Source organism: Mercenaria mercenaria, chromosome 2 (assembly GCF_021730395.1).
Source record: "Mercenaria mercenaria strain notata chromosome 2, MADL_Memer_1, whole genome shotgun sequence".
In the NCBI taxonomy this organism is placed as follows: Eukaryota; Metazoa; Mollusca; class Bivalvia; order Venerida; family Veneridae; genus Mercenaria; species Mercenaria mercenaria.
In genome coordinates, this window is record NC_069362.1 from 50,779,144 (window position 1) to 50,799,788 (window position 20,645).

At 36.8% G+C, this 20,645-nt stretch overlaps 1 protein-coding gene across 1 annotated transcript; it reads right to left on the reverse strand.

Annotated features, from left to right (window-relative positions):
- Nucleotides 1-5,274: 5,274 nt before the first annotated feature.
- Nucleotides 5,275-20,619, reverse strand: LOC123563939 (uncharacterized). The gene is made up of 10 exons (XM_045357116.2): nt 20,446-20,619; nt 13,340-13,547; nt 12,631-12,746; nt 11,966-12,171; nt 11,432-11,600; nt 10,655-10,826; nt 8,552-8,649; nt 7,183-7,327; nt 6,263-6,511; nt 5,275-5,886 (listed from the first exon to the last, which is right to left on the reverse strand). The coding sequence occupies exons 1-10, from the start codon at nt 20,536-20,538 to the stop codon at nt 5,747-5,749; spliced, it is 1,596 nt and encodes a 531-aa protein (XP_045213051.1). The 5' UTR covers nt 20,539-20,619; the 3' UTR covers nt 5,275-5,746.
- Between the last annotated feature and the right edge of the window lie 26 nt (nt 20,620-20,645).

The following is a 20,645-nucleotide window of genomic DNA, read 5'->3' on the forward strand; positions in this document are numbered from 1 at the left end:
ATTTTTAGACCTACGGACTTTGCTTTTGACCGCACGTTACCCAGTTTCAAACTTGACCTAGATATCATCAAGGAGAACATTCAGACCAACTTTCATACAGATCCCATAAAAAATACGGCCTCTAGAGAGGTCACAAGGTTTTTCTATTATTTAACCTACTGACCTAGTTTTTGGCGGCACGTGATCCAGTTTCGAACTTGACCTAGATATCATCAAGGTGAACATTCTGACCAATTTTCATGAAGATCTTGAGAAAAAGATGGCCTCTAGAGAGGTCACAAGGTTTTTCTATTTTTAGACCTACTGACCTAGATTTTGACCACATGTGACCCAGTTTCGAACTTGACCTAGATATCATCAAGGTGAACATTCTGACCAATTTTCATGATGACCCCATGAAAAATGTGACCTCTTGAGTGGTCACAAGCAAAAGTTTACGGACGCACGCACGCACTCATGGACGGACGACGGACGCTTCGCGATCACAAAAGCTCACCTTGTCACTTTGTGACAGGTGAGAAAAAAAAATGCAAAAATAACCGTATATAATGTGCATATAAACATATATGCTTTCTTGCAATTTTTAGATACCTGTCCATGGTGACTCTAGGTCAAACACTTTTGGAGCTACGCGCAACACAATATTAAAATGACCAATTTTTAGCTCACCTGTCACAAAGTGACAAGGTGAGCTTTTGTGATCGCGCAGTGTCCGTCGTCCGTCCGTGCGTGCGTGCGTCCGTCCGTAAACTTTTTGCTTGTGACCACTCTAGAGGTCACATTTTTCATGGGATCTTTATGAAAATTGGTCAGAATGTTCATCTTGATGATATCTAGGTCAAGTTCGAAACTGGGTCACGTGCGGTCAAAAACTAGGTCAGTAGGTCTAAAAATAGAAAAGCCTTGTGACCACTCTAGAGGTCACATTTTTCATGGGATCTTCATGAAAGTTGGTCAGAATGTTCATCTTGATGATATCTAGGTCTAAGTTCGAAACTAGGTCACGTGCGGTCAAAAACTAGGTCAGTAGGTCTAAAAATAGAAAAACATTGTGACCACTCTAGAGGTCACATTTTTCATGGGATCTTTATGAAATTTGGTCAGAATGTTCATCTTGATGATATCTAGGTCAAGTTCGAAACTGGGTCACGTGCCTTCAAAAACTAGGTCAGTAGGTCTAAAAATAGAAAAACCTTGTGACCTCTCTAGAGGCCATATATTTCAAAAGATCTTCATGAAAATTGGTCAGAACGTTCACCTTGATGATATCTAGGTCAAGTTCGAAACTGGGTCACGTGCCATCAAAAACTAGGTCAGTAGGTCAAATAATAGAAAAACCTTGTGACCTCTCTAAAGGCCATATTTTTCCTGGGATCTGTATGAAAATGGTCTGAATGTTCATCTTGATGATATCTAGGTCAAGTTCGAAACTGGGTCACGTGCCTTCAAAAACTAGGTCAGTAGGTCTAAAAATAGAAAAACCTTGTGACCTCTCTAGAGGCCATATATTTCATGAGATCTTCATGAAAATTGGTCAGAACGTTCACCTTGATGATATCTAGGTCAAGTTCGAAAGTGGGTCACGTGCCATCAAAAACTAGGTCAGTAGGTCAAATAATAGAAAAACCTTGTGACCACTCTAGAGGCCATATTTTTCATGGGATCTGTATGAAAGTTAATCTGAATGTTCATCTTGATGATATCTAGATCAAGTTCGAAAGTGGGTCACGTGCCATCAAAAACTAGGTCAGTAGGTCAGATAATAGAAAAACCTTGTGACCTCTGTAAAGGCCATATTTTTCATTGGATCTGTATGAAAATTGGTCTGAATGTTAATCTTAATAATATCTAGGTCAAGTTCGAAACAGGGTCATGTGCGGTCAAAAACTAGGTCAGTAGGTCTAAAAATAGAAAAACCTTGTGACCTCTCTAGAGGCCATACTTATGAATGGATCTCCATAAAAATTGGTCAGAATATTCACCTTGATGTTATCTAGTTCAAGTTTGAAACTGGGTCACGTGCCATAAAAAACTAGGTCAGTAGGTCAAATAATAAGAAACCTTGTGACCTGTCTAGAGGTCATACTTTTCATGGGATCTGTATGAAAATTGGTCTGAATGTTCATCTTGATGATATCTAGCAAGTCAAGTTTGAAACTGAATCAACTGGTTAAAAACTAGGTCAGTAGGTCTAAAATTATTAAAATCTTTTGACCTCTCTAGAGGCCATATTTTTCAATGGATCTTCATGAAAATTGATCTGAATGTTCACCTTGATGATATCTAGGTCAGTTTCGAAACTGGGTCATGTGTGGTCAAAAACTAGGCATAAAAAAATAGAAAAACCTTGTGACCTGTCTAGAGGCCATATTTTTCATGAGATCTTCATGAAAATTAGTGAGAATGTTTGCCTTGATGATATCTAGGTAAAGTTCAAAACAGGGTCACGTACCTTCGAAAACTAGGTCAATAGGTGAAATAATAGAAAAACCTAGAGACCATATTTTTCAGTGGATCTTCATGAAAATTGGTCAGAATTTTTATCTTGATAATATCTAGGTCAAGTTCAAAACTGGGTCACATGAGCTCAAAAACTAGGTCACTATGTCAAATAATAGAAAAAACGATGTCATACTCAAAACTGGGTCATGTGGGAAGAGGTGAGCGATTCAGGACCATCATGGTCCTCTTGTTAACTAAGTCAGGGGCCATAACTCCTACAGGACTGAATGAATCCGGACGGGAAACCCCAGGTGCACAACTGCACATGCTGACCAACATTCCTGTAAACTTTGGTGACTCTAGGTCAAATACTTTTGGAGCTAGGCACGACACAACACTAAAATGACCAATTTTTACAAAGTCAGGGGCCATAACTCCTACATAACTCAATGAATCCGGACGCGAAACCCAAGGTGCACAACTACACATGCTGACCAACATTCCTGTAAAGTTATGTGACTACGTCAAATACTTTTGGAGCTAGGCGCAACACAACATTCTCGGAAGGACGGACCGCGGGACAAGGGCAAATCTATATGCCATCCCCTGGTCCATCTTTCAATGTGGTAAGTACCACTTGTTTATCAAAGGGATGTTCACTGAAAATTAACTGACTGAATAGCAAACAGTGCAGGCTGATCTTGGTCTGCACTGGTTGAAAAAGCAGAATCACTTGCTGCCAGCAGGCTAAAGGTTAAAATGACTGAAAAGTTTGGGTCATAAGGGTATCATTTTCTTACTGCAAAATCAAAATTACACTGCTGCGACCTGTTATTACCACTCGTACTGAAGCTTAAGTTTAGCTTCACCAAATTCTCTTACTTTTTCTACTACAATGTCAAAAAATACATCCGCAATGAATTTCAAAAAAAAAATCTAGCCCCATCTTTTTATTGGCCACCCAATAACCTTTCCTCCATAACGAGATTAGACCACATTACTTCCACACTGGTACCTTGTGTTGTTGGCCTGATGTTTAAACCTCAGTTGCCTTGTTGGAAACGGCGAATCGAGAATACTTATTAACACGGTGTTGAATTCTTTATATGAGGAATCATTTTACGAAAAAAAGAGGATAAATATCCAACAGGGTTTGCAACGTTTCAAAAACGCAGCCTTCCCAAATCGCATCTCACACGTGCACATGACCAACACACACACAAATACAAATAAATCACACGAGGACAAAACAAACAAAGGAACCCAGTGAGGCACTGCCTTGGAACAGCCAATACCAAAAACCTCATTGCGGGAGATTAAACCGGTTTATGGTGTGCATCTAACCTCACTCATGTTGCAAAATCACTGAACAGTGTAAATAAAAGTTAATCCCTAACACACGTAATGGCAACAGAAGGCATTGCATGTAAAACACAAAACACATGTAAATTAATAAAAACAACTTGTAAATTAATAAAAAAAGGAACCCATAATAACCAAAAACGCATGTACTAAATGCCTTGCAGAAGACAAAGCATCAAGAGAAACACCCTTAAGAGCCCGACGAAACAGATCAGAAGACAGAAATCAAAACAAACCCCGGTGGGGTTCAAAAACTGCCTATCAGGAAAGGTCGGTGATTCTACCCAGGGGACTGCCCGCGATGAAATAATGTACGGAGGGGCACCTGGGGTCTTCCTCCACTATCAAAGCTGGAAAGTCGCCATATGACTTAATATTAATTGTGTCAGTGCGACGTTAACCCTTACAGAAGCAAGCCTCTGTGGCGTACATGCTGCGTATTTGCTGTGTATATGCCGCGAACACAGTAGTACCCCAGAGGAGTACATTTTACATACACCGCATGCCGCATACATGCCGCATACTATTTCGACGAGTACACAGCATGTACGCAGGAGGTCACTAGTACACTTCAAGTACGCAGCACAGACTCTGAAAATTTAAGGAGTACACTGCATGTACGCAGGAGGGACTTGTACAAGAAAATAGTACACTGCATGTACACTGCAGATACTTCGAAATTTATAACACTTATATTTAGTTGCATTAAAGTTGTTTCCCCTTGATGCAGTTATGCCATCTTCTTCAGATGTTTACCAAATTACATGCTACACAAATTGATTTATTTCATTGAAAAGTGGATGAAGAAAAGCATACTAATTTATTTGATAACATCAATCTACATTATTTTGGTAAGGGTAAATACTTATTGATGCATGTCACTTATCTTTTTTCTGTTTTTTTTCTGTCCAAATGATCAGCATTTGCATAAGAAAGTTGGTGGGGTAAGGAATTTACATTATCACAGCAGTTTAGCCACAAGAGTACACAGCATGTATGCAGCAGGAGTACACAGCATGTACGCCGCAGGACTCGGGCCAGGAGTACACAGAATGTACGCCGCAGGAGTACACAGCATGTACGCCGCAGGGGTAGTACACCGCAGGCTCATTTGCATGTGAAAAGTGTATGTGCCGCGTACATGCTGCGTACTATTTCCCGCATACTAAATTCCTCCAGCGTACATCCTGTGTACTATGTAGTCCACAGCATGTACGCAGCAAGTAGTACGCGGCAGAGCTCATTTGCATGTCAAAAGTGTACTACAAACGTACTATCGGTGTATGTGCGGTGTATATCCTGCGTACTATTTAAAGCCCTTAATTTCAGTACACATCATGTACGCATCATATACGCTGTATGTACACAGCAAGAGTACGCAGCAGGCCTTTTTCTTCTGTAAGGGAAACCAAACAAAAAGATTTCAACGTTCGTATTTTACAATGTTTTTGACGTTACATGTCTTCCGAATCCAGGCTTTTCTTTATTCTGTCATGATAATAAAGACCAGCCTCGCTAAAAATGCATATACATGATATCAATATACAAAATGCAAAGTACTTCTCGTAGCTTCTTAGCCTAACAAAACAAATCCAATATCTAATAATTCAAGCAATTCGATTGGTCAGAAGAGACAAATGGTGCCATTATCCAAATTTTACTGCAATATATGATTGGGTATTGATGCAATACTAAAATATGCGTACAACTAAACAATTATACGCGAGAGGTTCATATTATGCAGATGGGAAGATCCGGTTTGACGGTAACTGTTTTAGCGCTAACAACGTGTAAGAGAAATCTGCTTCGCTTTACACACTCAAAAACACTTGTGTAGTTGTTAACATGCTTGTTTCTGTAATTCATTGAATGTTTTTAAGACTGTCATACTATAAATAAATTCTGCTCTACGTTTCAACTTTGTATAAATAACCATCCAAATTTATAGAGCAGGCATCTGTCCCGCAAAGGTTTTTGCCTTCTCTCTTAACGTTTTTCGTAGAATTTTTCCAGATGCAGTTCTTGGGATTTCACTGACAAATTCTACACCTCCTCTCAGCTTCATGTGTGGGGCAACTTTACCTGAAGCAGAAATAGCTGGTGTACAAATTTAACAAACATGTCCTCACTTCGTTTTCCTTATTCAACTTTCTTAGTAATTTTTGTTTGAAAACAAGTGAAAAACTGTCGTGATTGCTGGCAATAGCCTTACATGCTGTCAACTCTCTTACTTGTAGGTTACGTATTCATTAAAATCAGTATAAATCTTAAATGTTTTATCTTAGCTGAAACTAGCACAAACGCAGTCTGTGTTTAATATGATATATTCTCGATTAAGTTTCAAGAGTTCTGGCGGATACACATAGAACAGTAATACGGCAGACATTGATTAAGCTTTTGCTTGAATATGCCAGGGATGAATAATACATAAAATGAGAGAAACGTAGTGATTGTTTACCATTAACAAAATCAATGAGTTCCTTTTCTATAACTTCCTTCCCTGGCTTTTTCACAACATAAGCCCTTGGTAACTCCCCTGCTTCCTCGTCAGGTAAGCCAACAACACCAGCATCAGCAACAGCGTCATGATGCAGTAAAACATCTTCCAGTGATGCTGGTGCCACTTGAAAACCTTTATATTTGATCAGTTCCTTTAGTCTGTCAACAACAAACAAATAACCATCTTCATCCTCACGGCCAATATCACCTGAAGTGAAGACTTGCAGTCAGTAAAATACATTTAAGTTTTAAAGAAATATACTTCTAGCATAGAAGAGGTACCTTTTCTTTTCGGTTAGTCAATGAAACACTTAACCTTGTGTTTTCCAACTTAAACATTGTTTTTCTTCCTCTAATTTTGTGAATAAACTCAACAAATAACAGTCAAAAAGTCATAAAACTTAATTATGTTTTTGTGCTGAGCAAGAGGTTTTGAAAACACTGTGTAGGTTAAACAAAAAGATAGTTCAGGTCAGTTTGGCAAATACAAGGTTGGGAAAAAAAACTAAAAAGTAAAGAAATTAAAAATCAGTATAAAAGAGCACATTTGAATTATGTCTGGCATTTAGTTATCATTTATGAATAAATCAAGGAAAAGTCCTGTTACAGAAAATCTATATAAAAAGTAAAGCGGGAGTTTTTATGTGCCTGTCTGAAAAAAGTCAGTTTGTGTTTTTATAGTCTCTGAACGTTCGGTAATATGGAGTCGATTCAATTTGTAAAATTCCACTGTTTGTTTTTGTTTCTATGCTCCCGAAGGATCTTCTTATATTTTTCATTTCACTGGTATGATTAATTATGCAATTAAAAAGAACCAATAAATTGAAGCAATCGTCTCTTCTCAAAATGCGTGATTGATTCAAACAGGAGACTGCATACCAGTTTTGGCCCAGCCATCTTCTGTGAAGAAATTTTTAGTTTCTTCTGGTGCATTGAGATAGCCAAGACAAACTGGTGGTCCTTTTATCCAGATTTCACCTTCCTCGTCCACACCACAAGTTTTGCCTGTATCAACGTGGACAATCTGTTTGAAAATAATCACAAGTATCACTTTTTTTTAATCTATTAGTTTTGTACTCGCATTATCATTATCTCATTATTTCAGTAAAGAAACTTTATGGCACTAATCAGCGTACATAGTACTACAGTAATTATTATAAGTTCATGGACTCTTGATTTGAAAATGTTTAATATCTATTTCCAGTGGGTACTCTGTTTTGTAGGAATTTATGAACTTTAGGCACTAAATATCTGCGTACAAAATAATACGGCAATAATAATAAGTTCACGGACTCTTGATTTTAAAACGTTTAATTTCTGTTTGCAATGGGTTACTCTGTTTTGTAGGAATTTATTAATTTTAAAACAAAGAGCAATAACTCTGCAGTTACTGAAGAGATCCTGATGAAAGATACGCATGCATCACTACCCTATAATGATCTACATCTATGTTAAATGTCATGAAGCTCCATCAATGGATTACTTTGTTATGTTGTAAAATAATCAAAGGGCAATAACTCTGGTTAAAGAAGTAATCCTGACGAAACGGCGTGCACCACCGCCCTATAATCCCTGCTTTTACCAAATCATTTTACTGGGTCAATGGGGATAATTATTAATACTTCATGTGAGCAAAGATCATGCGCTAATCAGTCATTATGTGAGGGCTGGTGATTCTAATTGAAATACTTTTTGAATTAAAAGCATTCTCAAATATTTTTACCAAATCAAGGGGGAAAAACTTTGCTTTTACTAGGTAAAGGGGGATAATACAAAATGTATTCAAAGGCCTTGTGAGATTTAATAATTATGTGACATTTGGAGATTCTAGCTAAATACTTTTTTAAAGTATACGCATTTGTTTTAAAAAAAAAACTGCTTTCACTGGGTCAAGGGCGATAATATGTGAACAAGTTCATATGCTAATTAATAATTGTGTGAGGTTTAGTGAATCTAGCTTTAATACATTTTGAATTATAAGCACTTTCAATTTCGGACGGACGGACAACGTCGCACAATTTCCCTCAGCGTTCGGTGGGGGATAACGGACGGATAGACAACCCTAAAAGAGAAAGCTAAATAAAACTTCCTTCCCATGTATCACTTATTTACATACTTTAAGGAATGTTTTCTGAATATTCAGAAATGTTCGCATTGGTTTGCAGGTAATAATATCGGAAAAGTGGCTTAGACAGTGTCATTAACCCTAGCATCCAAATATTTCCTTATAATTTGCTAGACAACTTGCCTTCATCTCAAACAAAGAGAGAAGTTTTCCAACAGATTTATATCTAAAGTCATCCTTCCCACTGAAATGTGTCACACCAATCTCTGTCATACCATATCCTGAAATTGAATCCAGTCGAAAGGCAATGATGTTCTAATTATCTTCCTATCTATTATTAAATCTGCGATACAATTTTCAAAATCTGCTTAAAGCATTAGAAAAGTATAAACATTGTGATATTTCATCTATGGCAACATAAAAACAAAATGGCACCTTTACATTGTTTTATTTTAAATATTCATTTGTTTTCTTAATTCTGAAAAATAAAATACTATAATGAATTACATCTCAAACCCGGGAAACTATCGCAAAATAATCCATTAGAAAGGGTATTTGAAAGATAAATATTTAAGCCATTGATAAATGTTGTTAACACTAAAATGGCTTTCTCCATGATTAGCTATTCTCTGAAATTTCAAACTACTATATCTTATTTAAATAACGGTCATTTAAAAAAAGTGTTCAGCGTTATAAACAACTTAATCCAAGGCATTCCTTTCCCTTTTAAAAATAAATGTCAACAACTGCAGCGACCCATATGGAAGTGAAGAGGAAAGATTAATATCAGAGACCTTGTTGATATCGAACACTCATGTTTGGACTTACACCTATTTTGTATCCTTTGATCAGGTCCCAAGCTCGAGAAACGCAACAAGTTGTAATATTTTCGTGCTCATGGATTCTATTGTTTTAATATTTAGAATTTAACTGGGGCTAGATAGGCAAAGGAAGTACAGTGCGTTATTGTCTCTCGCGTATAGACTCAAACAGATCGTTTCTGCCATTATTTCACTGGATTGCGTTCCATAATTCAAAGGATCTTCCTGTATTTTTGATCTTGCCAAATATTCACAGAGACCTAGTTAAAACTACAAAAATAAAAGAATGCAGAGCAAAAGATGTCAGCTTCTGCATTTCACATTCATGACAGGGATAAGGATGCAAAAGCATGCCTTTAACTACAGTGGCTGAAAACGCAAATATTTAATTTGCATTTTTATGATAACACTTATTTCCTACTATGTACCAAACTTGAAAAATTATACTCAACTAGAGATGCTTTTGAGAAAAGTGCATGTCTCCCACAACTGCCTGATCATCTAAATAAGTCAGTCTTTATATACTGTTTACTTAAGGTATAGGTCCATGTTTCGGAGAAAAAAGTTCAAACGTCATCAAATCATAGAAAGAAAGCATTGTTTTACATGAAAATTTAACAGCATATAAAACATTTATATTATTCTACAAAACCATTGTCAATTTATTCATGTATATGTTGAATTCCGGAAAGGGACTGCATGAAGGGGCCACACTTCTGGACAGTTCAGCGCCTTTAAAAACTCACCATTTTGAAAAAGCTGTTACATGTCTTCGTTTTGATGCATTTGCAACATCGTGCGAGTGTTTAAACTTTACATAACTAGGTGAAACATCGTTTTTGACAATTGTTTACATTTATTTCTTTACAAATGACATTCTTATTCAAAGGGGGACAACTCATTAAGAATATTTTAAGTATCCAACTCTGTGGGACAGAACAGTAAAGCATGTATTGGATAGATAAATTGTGTGTCAAGGTGCTGTTCATTTACTAAAAAAACTGTTATTTTGTGATATACTGCTAAACCTTAATCCACATGTGCATGCGCTTTCTTAACACCAAAAGGACCCCTATACTACTAGTAGTATAGGCGCCGGTTTAGGGGTAAAACTGCGCAAGAAATCTTAGTGTTTTTGGTAAATCAAGGGCCATAATTACGAAGTGCCTAGGCCGATTTGGCTAGTTATCGAACTTGGCCAAGCACTTATTGGCAGACACATTTTGTTGAAGTTTGGTGAAAATCAGATGAGAAATGTTCGATTTAGAGTGCGGACAAGCTTTGTGACAGACAGACAGACACACAGACTGGAGTAAATCAATATGTCTCCCACACCACTGTGTGGTGGGAGACATAATTAGAATTACTAAGTCGAATCTATTAACGATGTACAAAAAATCTTGCAACATTCTTACTGTTACTTAGAATCAGTTTTTTTTATATTTGACACATATTACAGTTATACCTTGCCGGACACATGTCAAATTCAGTCTGGTTTTAACATTGTCTTCAATTTCTTTGCTAAGTGGGGCAGCTCCGCAACTTATTGACGTCACTGAGGATAAATCGTATTCCGAAACTTTCGGATTCTTTGACAACATTACCATTATTGGTGGCACAACTTGAAGAGCATTCGGCTGAAGAAATAAAAGCACAAACTAGTATTTTATAACTTCACAATAAAATTTCGTGACAAAGATGTCAACATTTTATGCATTTTGATTTAGTAAATACTTTATGATTTCTAAGTGTACGTACAGATATGGGTTGTTGCATGTGAAGTGTTTTCATATTATCTTATTATTCAAATCTGGAACTATTTATCATTTTATGGGACAGACTTTCTTTTTTGTACATCTTAATTGTCATGTATAATCTTTGTGACACATGGTAATTCTTTTAAAACATAGTTATTGTTATATTACGTTTATTTAAGACTTCCTTAATTTGAGACGTGTTTGTCGAGAAAATTTAAGTAAGTCTGATATGTGTATTTTTGTATAAATGTTTAATTATAAATTGACTGTATGATTGTGTGTTTGTATGAATGTATATCAGTTGAAGGCCATACTGGAAATAAGTTGTATAATATCTGTATTTGTACACTTAGTATGTAACCTTCAGAAAATAAAGTTATTATTATTATTATTATTATTATTATAACTGCAAATTAAGATATTTTTGAACATTACTCTTGTGATCTTTAGAAATAAGTACTGATCATTCTGTACAATTGCTTTACCTTGTATTTCTCTATAAGCCTTAGGTAATCATCAGGGGTGTATTTCTTCATAATAACAAGTCTGGCCCCTATGAAATGTGTGTACATTGCTAACACATAAAGTCCATACATGTGGAATAGTGGCATGAACAAGATTAAGGAATCAGCTGGATGAGTTAGTGGTGCTGTACTGTAAAATAAGATTCGCTTACATTATTAATAACAAAGAAAGATCTCTTTTTAATCTTTAACCAAAACAAAATAATAATTACATTTTAATTCCATATGCGGACCCGATCAACGGATAGAAAAGTTATTAAAGTTGCTATTATCGTGCATCTCGCTCTGAGCAAATTCGGCGGACTTGCATATAATTAACCAAGTTTTCAATATCCTCAGACTCGGTACTACCATAGTGTAATTATACAAAACCGTTCATCAAGGAATTGTACGTCTTTGTAGCTCATTATCATTTTCTAGTAATAAACTATATTTGAGTGAAAGATACAATTAACGCTTTTCTTCTTTATACTTCATCATTGTTTGAAAACTTACTCCAGTATCAGGGTGTTTGATACAACAGCATAGTGAGAAATCAGTACAGCCTTCGGGAACCCAGTTGTCCCTGAAGATGACATAAGGGCCACCACATCTTTCTTTGGATCACCAGCCGGGATTGTATACTGTCCATCAGAACTATCTACCAGGGACTGGAATGTCACATGATCTCCTGCAGCATTAGCATCACAAAAAACAATAACCTGTAAGATATGTCATCTTATTCTGTATCAGAAACAAAACGTAACCTTAATGAAAGGTAATTATGTAATGAAATGTTAATGATCGGCTCTCCATTTACACGCAATAGTTTATTTCAAACCTAAAGACAAAATAATACGTGTTTGCAGCATTTTTGTATTACGTTATGCATAAGGGGCCTCCGTGGCCGAGTGGTTAAGGTTGCCGACTTAAAATCACTTGCCCCTCACCTATGTGGGTTCGAGCCTTACTCGAGGCGTTGAATTCTTCATGTGTGGAAGCCATCCAGTTGGCTTACTGAAGGTCGTAGGTTCACGTTCCCACCCGTGATGAAATAATGCACGGAGAGGCACCACCATCAAAGCTGGAATGTCGCCATATGACCTGAATTGTGTCGGTGCGACATTGAACCCAACAAAACAAAACAAACAAACGTAATACATATACATATATAACAGTACCTTGCTTGAAGCTGTGTCCCCAAGGCTACTTATAGCTGCTGTCACTTTTGGAATCATTTCTGGCATGGTCATTACATATTTTGTGCCACCTTGTTCAAACATTTTCTTGATATCCTCTAAAATATTTCTTATTTGTTTACATGTTATCGTTCATTAAAATGAGAAATTACGCATTTTTTTGTTTTTCTAAAAGAACTACTTATCAAACGTGATCTTCTTTCTCAGTAAATGATGTAAACAGGTATCTGCTCAAATACTGCGCTTCAAACGAAGTCGAGTTTTGCGAGTTATAAACTACACGTACACAAATGATGATTTTGTAATTTTGTCACCCGTGCTCTGAATATCAGTTAAATAAAAACAAGTTTTCTTGGACATTTTTAACAGATCCATACATGCATATTTTTAATAAAACAAAATGCAAACATGTGACTAACAGAGGGAAGCATCATGAGCAAATAACCAACACCCTGGCGATAGCATATAGAAGTTCCGCTTCATTCGGTGCTAGGAGGCGTTTCATTTTTTTTTTCAATTTTTCATTCCTTTTTCTTAACAGACAACGTCTGTCATTGTTTATTTGTTGTTTTTTTTTGTTTTTTTGGTTTTGTTTTATGCTTCAAAAGGATCTTTCATATACTGTCTTAAACAGGCTGACATAATATGTATCAATGTTAGAAGACTCATATTGACATGTATATCAACAAACCTGTAGTGAATAACGGGTTGACTGGTTGAAAAGTAGCACCTATCAGGGCTGAGGCATAGAAGGCAATCAAATAGTCCGGACAGTTAGATGACACAACACCTATGACATCATCTTTGCACACACCAAATCTTTGCAGACCAGCTGCTGCACGCTCTGTCCTCTCTATCAATTCTGAATACGTATAACTTTTGTCAGTGGTTCCATCAACCTGCATAAAATGAAAGTTATTAGATTCTATGATTTTACATTGCTGCGAAATAATTTGCAAATGTTTTACCATATCATGTATAACATTTCTATTCATACCCAATGTAGCAACTACATATATGCAGATGGAATGCAGCAGCAGTAACCTATACAGTAACACTTCCGTTTCAGTGCTTCGTCAGATTGTTAGACATCAAACGACAACGAGCAAAAACACGGGATTATCTAGAACTTACAGTTGCCAGGTGAACGAGATTTTACGAATTCTGAAGATCCATCGCAGCATGATGGAATGTGCATCAATTCAAAGCCTAATACAATTCATAGGGCAATACGGTAAGACGGCTAAGGATCTAGACTAGAATTTTCAGAGATTCTTTGTATCACGAGGAATACACAAAGATAGAATATGATGAGATATTAAGACGTACCAGACAGTAAGAAAATGGTAATTTGCTCGTCTCGTGTGGAGTAGGTCAGTATCCGCTGTAGAGAGAAATCTATCATTGAGCAATAAAAGGTCGCCAAAGCAAGGATTGTAGTCATGTTTTGAGAGATCATTGGTGACAATATCAGGGAAGCAGGAACAGAAGTGGACACAGAAAGAGAGCGAAGGCTAGCGATGCAGTGATGGGGGCATAATCAAGATTACGTCACTGTAACATCGTAGAGACAGTATGACCCTTGTGTGCACATCACGTTCGGAGTGAGGAACAGCAAGCACTACAAACCGGTAGATGGAAGAAGACAGCAAAGACAAAGTTTACTGTTTAAGTCTATTAATGACGTCATACCAAGACTAACCAATCTACAAACCTGGATTTGCTAGAAGAATCAAAATGAATACTTTGCAATCTGCCAACTTAGAGCATGTTGGAAAGCGTTGGCAGACGTGTAGTGGTTGCGGAAAAAATACCGCACGCAAGATGAAAATCCATTTAATGGCATACGCAAACTAGATGCCCACGGGCAAAATGTCGAGCCCGCCAGCTGTCAAAAGGACTGGGAGTTGCACATGACACTCCTTGTCTCATTGAGGCAAACATTTATGCCAAATAAAATAGAGATTGCAAAAAGTTAAAATATAAGTTATTTAAAGTAACAACAAAGGGACGTAAATCTTAAAAAAATCTATGTCCACACAAAAATCCTCACCAGTAGAGATAGGTCAAAATACACCTGAAAATTGGATGTAACATGCATGTTGTACTACAGAAAAGTGGTCTTGATTTTTCCCTACGACCAGTATTAAAAAAGTTACGAATATAAGCTACTTATAGTAACAACAAAGGGAAGTAATTTTAGGATCTATCTTGCGCATGACACTCCGTCTCATGATGATGAACAATTGTGCCAAGTTACATCAAAATCCCTCTATGCATCAAAAAGAAATGCTCCAGACAAAGTCATTTTTGTATCTGACTTTTGACCTCTTGGTGTGACCTTGACCTTATACCTAGGGACCAGGTTCTTGCGCATGACACTCCGTCTCATGGTGGTGAACATTTGTGCCAAGTTACATCAAAAGTCATTTTTGAATTAGACCTTTGACCTGTAAGTGTGACCTTGACCTTTGAGATAGGAACCTGGGGTTTGCGCATGACACTCCGTCTCACTGAGGTTAACATTCAAGCCAAATATAAACAAGATTGCTCCATGCATGTCAAAGTTATGGTCCGAACAAACAAATCCGGACGGACGCACGCACGGACGCACGCACATACACCTAACAGCCATTTGGACAACTATGTCTTCGCTTCCGCAAGCGGGCTCGACAAAAATAAGCAGGATATTTTGATACGCTCAACTACGTTTAATAGATGTTCCTGTGAAGTTACAGACGGTTTTTAAGATGACGTCCAGACAAATCATTCCATCGTAAAAATTGTAACATATGCACAAGGTTTTGTATAGATCATCCCTATGGTGTTTTATTCAAATCCCACCAAACATGAGAAGCATGCAGAGCAAATAAATTTTATTTAAAAAGATGTCAGGGCTATAATAAGCGGATAATAGATGCGCATCTCTTCTTGATAAGAATGGCACAAAAGGTCCGAAGAGACGGCTTTAGGTCCTTCCTGAAAATGTTCGGGGATTTAGTACTTTACCTGACAGCTCTAGTTTAGAAGCCGTAACATTTAATCATAATTATGTCTCTTTAAACAAAATAGCTGCGTAATTTGGGTTTTATGAGACGTATATCTAGTATTACCCGTGATCAAATGTTTATATCTCCACGATTAGCGGTTTTTTATAAGGTGTTATTTGATATTAAATGTTTCAACACTGGATGTGAAAATATTTCACTCTGAAGTATGTTGAGACCTTGGCCAATAAACTACGTACAGGGCCATCTTTTGAAAATAACAACACTGCTATATGGATTATGATAGCTGCATGTCCAAGCATTCTACAAATATCGAGTGTGAATCTATTTTAGTCTTAAGAACTGACTGTAACCTTGACCTACTGACCACAAAAGAATGAAAAAGGTACTAATCCGCTGTATGACAAGCGCTCTCTAGTTACTGACCTGGAACAAAATGATCTACCGATCTAAAGTCCTACTGCCATGAGCAAAATCACTGTAAGACTGCTGAATGTGATATGAGGCTCTTTTGGAGTTTAATAAAACGAAAAAAAAAGGTAAACGATCAAACTCAGTAACAGAAATCATTGAGGGAGGTCAAATTATTCGTGACCCTGTCAGAATTGCACAAACATTTATGCCGATGTATTCACCCCAAAGAACAAATCAGCTTTTGAAAATGAATTTTTGCATAATCTGGATAACAATGTAAGTACGTTTGAAGCATGTGACTTTTCAGAGGATGAAATCTTAACAAGGCAGATAACACTTGATGAGCTGAAAACTTGTATTCGAGATATGAAGCGCAAAAAAAGCACCCGGGCTAGACTCAATAACATCTGAACATATAATTCATGGAGGCGATACCTTATCTATCCACTTGCTTAAACTTTTTAATATGATGGTTCAATGTTCTTATATTCCGGAAGCATGCAAAATTGGAGTAATCATACCAATTCATAAGGATGGAAAACAAAAAACGGAGCCTAAAAGCTACCGACCGATAACCCTTCTGCCAGTTATCTATAAACTTTTCGAACGAGTTTTACGTCAACGCATCACCGATTAGACTTTATGGAAAGAGCTAGCTTAACATTTCCAAATACTCAGCAAAATGCATATCAAAAACATTTAGGGCCCGTGACAGTGTCATTTAATTTACAAGAAGCTGTTTTATCATACACGGAGAGTAATTCCAATGTCTATGCCGCTTTCCTAGATACAGCAGGTGCTTTTGACAATGTGAGACACAGTGCTTTAATAGTGAAAATGCAAGAACTAGGTATCAAAGGAAAATTTCTAAGTCTTATGATAAACTGCTATAAAAATTTATTCGGTTGTGTCACAGTAAATGCTGTAACATCGGATTTATTTCCAGTCATGCAAGGCATTCGACAGGGAGGCATATTGTCTACCTGGAGTTATCTACTCTTTATTGACGAACTTTTGCAATATCTTGAATCTTCCAATCATGGTATAATCACCGGGAATATTGCCTGTGGCAACCCAACACTGGCCGATGATTTGACACTTTTAAGCCCGTCGCTTATGTCATTGGAACACCAGCTTAACATCGTCAACACGTATGCAAATAAACGGGGCTACGAATTTAACTATGACAAATGCTGTGTACTCAAATTCGGCGGAAAATCGCATGATAACACGTTCCAAGCGAAGTTCGGCAATTCTGAAATAAAATCTTGCGACTTAGTCACACATGTCGGTATAAAACTCAACAAGTCATTATCTGCTGCAGATACAATCGATCTACGTGTACATAAAGGCCAATCATCGCTCTTCTCTGTGCTAGCGCTTGAAAACAATTTAGGTGATATAAATCCTCTAACTCTAGCATCATTGGTCAAGAAAGTATCGTTTTCAACCGTCCTATATGGATCGGAATTATGGCATAATATGTCGAAAGCTGACACAATCAAAATCCAAAGATTTGAAAGACTAGCTGCAAAGAAAATTCAACATCTCCCACAAAGCACTAGAACAGACATGGCTGTAAGCGCATTAGGATGGTTTTCTATTGAAGCAGATATTGATCAAAGAAAACTGAGCTTCCTACAAAAACTGTGCACAATGCCAACAAATACTCTTTCTAGAAAACTTTTCAACTACAGACTCAATTAGTTTGCTATGAAAGGCTACAAAAACCAACACGGCTTCATTCCTGAAATATGCAAAATATTATATAAATATGAACTATTTCATTTTATTGTCAACTATATGAAGGATGCAAATTTTCCAAACAAATATACATGGAAATGTACCATTAAAAAGGCGATAACAAACAAACAAAATAACATGTGGCTGGACAGAACAAATAGTGATACAGAATTCGAAAGATTTATTGCAATACATGAATCGGTCACACCATTACATCTATGGCTTTTCTCAAATACAAACAGTGAAATTATCCATGCTATAAGTGCTGTGAAAATACTGTTCTATCGGCACTTCGTAAGAAACTATTCCTGCAACAAGTGTCGAATAGAAACTGAGGATATAAACAGACATATATTAGCTGAGTGTGATGCCTATATAATTGAAAGGACAAGATTTACTCAATCCATTCATGCAGAAATAATTTCTGATATTTGCAGTTTCTTTCTCAGAGTAAATTCAGAAGCATTCATTAGAGGTCTCTTTGATTACAATCTACTTGCTGTATTTGGCGTTAACCCAGAACTTCAAAAGAGCTTCACCACTTTATGCTGTAAATACATACACGACGTATCAATGGAATATAAAAATAATCTTAGATCCATCTAATGATATCCTCCTTGGGAGGTTTCTTCTTAGATGACTAAAATTACATGAATCTGTATTGTGTATAACCTGATTGTACATTCCCTGATATGATACTTATATTTCGTTTTTCGACAAGTTATGTAATAGGGAATGCAGGGAAATGCTGCGTAAATGCATTCTACTGAGCTGAACAAATTTATTTGTCAACAACTTTTCGTTATACTTTGTATATGTAATAGCTACCATTCTTGTAAATGTACTTACATAATGTCATATTGTCATTACTCATATATTTTGTAATATCTTCTGTGTATATATGTAAATAGTTGTTATGTTATGTCAGTCACTGAAAAGTGAAATAAAAGAATATATATATATAGGACTTAAAATCTAACTAACTGACACAAATGTACTGCATTGGGCCTTCAATTTTTTCTTTGTTTCTTTCGATAAATGGGTTAATATTATCCGGAGAGTTCAAATGCATCATGTATTATATATTCCTGAATTAATTAATAGCTGACGATATTGCGAACTAACGAGTTTATCAGGTAAGGCATATGTTGAAAATAGTTATTATTCATTTAGTTTAGACTTAGATATTATATCCAACAGAGGTCACTACGTAGCTATATAAGCTGTAATGTGTCTCGATAGCCTGGTGGTAGAGCGGCCGCTTCGAGTGCGGGTGGTCGTGGGTTCGATCCTCGGCCGCGTCCGATGATACCAAAGACGTGAAAAAAGGTACCAGTAGCTCCCTTGCTTGGCGCTAAGCATTAAAAGGTAAACTGGCCTCTTCTCTCATACCCTCGTGGCGATGGATTCCATGAGGTATGAGGTGTGAGGTGATTAATATAAGTTGTAAAACTTGCTTCACAATCGACCTAAAACAAAGTATTATAAACTGGTGTGTCTTTTAGTGAATCAGCCTACTTCATTATCAAATAGAGTGACAGAAGCTCCATTTGCTATACCTGGTATGGTAAAAATCGAGCAAAAGTTCTGAGAACAATCACATGTGTCACTGGGTCATAAACTCAGTACCACTTATGGAAGAATCGGGGGTTTAACAGTAAATAATGTAAATGAGTAAATAATGTAAATCCAGCGCTGAAAAGAAATCATTACTGAAACTTTGGGCCACATGCACACCTATATCATAAATCCGGCTCAATTATGTGTGAACTAATACAAGTAATAGTCGAAAGAGAAATTTTTGGCATCCTCACTGTTATAAAAGCGTTACTCATTTGGCTTATCGGGATGACTTATTTTATGATCTGATTTTTATAGTTGTCATCCCTCTAAGACGGAGACAGCGACAGTCCAAAGTTATCACGCTGTCCCGAAACGTCCTATTATTTGGACTACCACACTGTACTCGTAAAGGCCAGATTTTTTGGGATATCTTTTTATGAAGCCAAGAACAAAATTTATCACAATGTGATGAACTCTTAAGGGAAAATATTATCAAAACGTTGAGAGCACTGAAATTACTTCCCCTCGGCGTTGCTGTAGCGGAGGGACATAGTTACATACTACACATTTTGCATTTTTCTAGTCTTGCCAACTTTCATTATGGCAGACAACTGTCAAAATAATTCGACGTTCAGATTGTTTTATATTTGCGACGGGGCAAACTAGGATCACGTCAAATTTGTTGGACTAGGTAGACAACCCATGTATACTTAAATAAGTATATCGCACGAGTTATTTATATTGAGCATGCACTATGCCAGTATTTGAATTAAATTAACATACACAAAAACACGTCATACAAGTAGTTTCTTATCGTATTGCACTAGCAATTCTAGCTTATGACCCATGTATCATTGCCTACTGTCCCGTAACAAGAAAAAAGTACCTAACGTTACTAGTAATTTTGAGGATGTTTAAAAGGCATAAACAAACAAGTTTATGCCTCAGGCGCTCGCCAGATCTGCGCCTCGGGACCTAGGCCTACCATGTATAGTTATTTAGAACATTATTCGAGTTATGTACAACTCTCCGTTAAACTCGAGAATTCGCAAAAGTAATTAAGTCTTACCAATGCCGTAGACTTCCCGTCATGTTTCTTCAAATATCCCAGTATAAACTGGCCAAGATTTATGCATGGGACATCTTCCAGTTTAAGCGCCATATTGTTCAAATCACTAGTATAATATATATATATATAGCAACGCGTGAATGTGAATTGTTTATCTGATAACGAAGTGTATGCGAAATCGAAAGTAGAGACAAAACAAA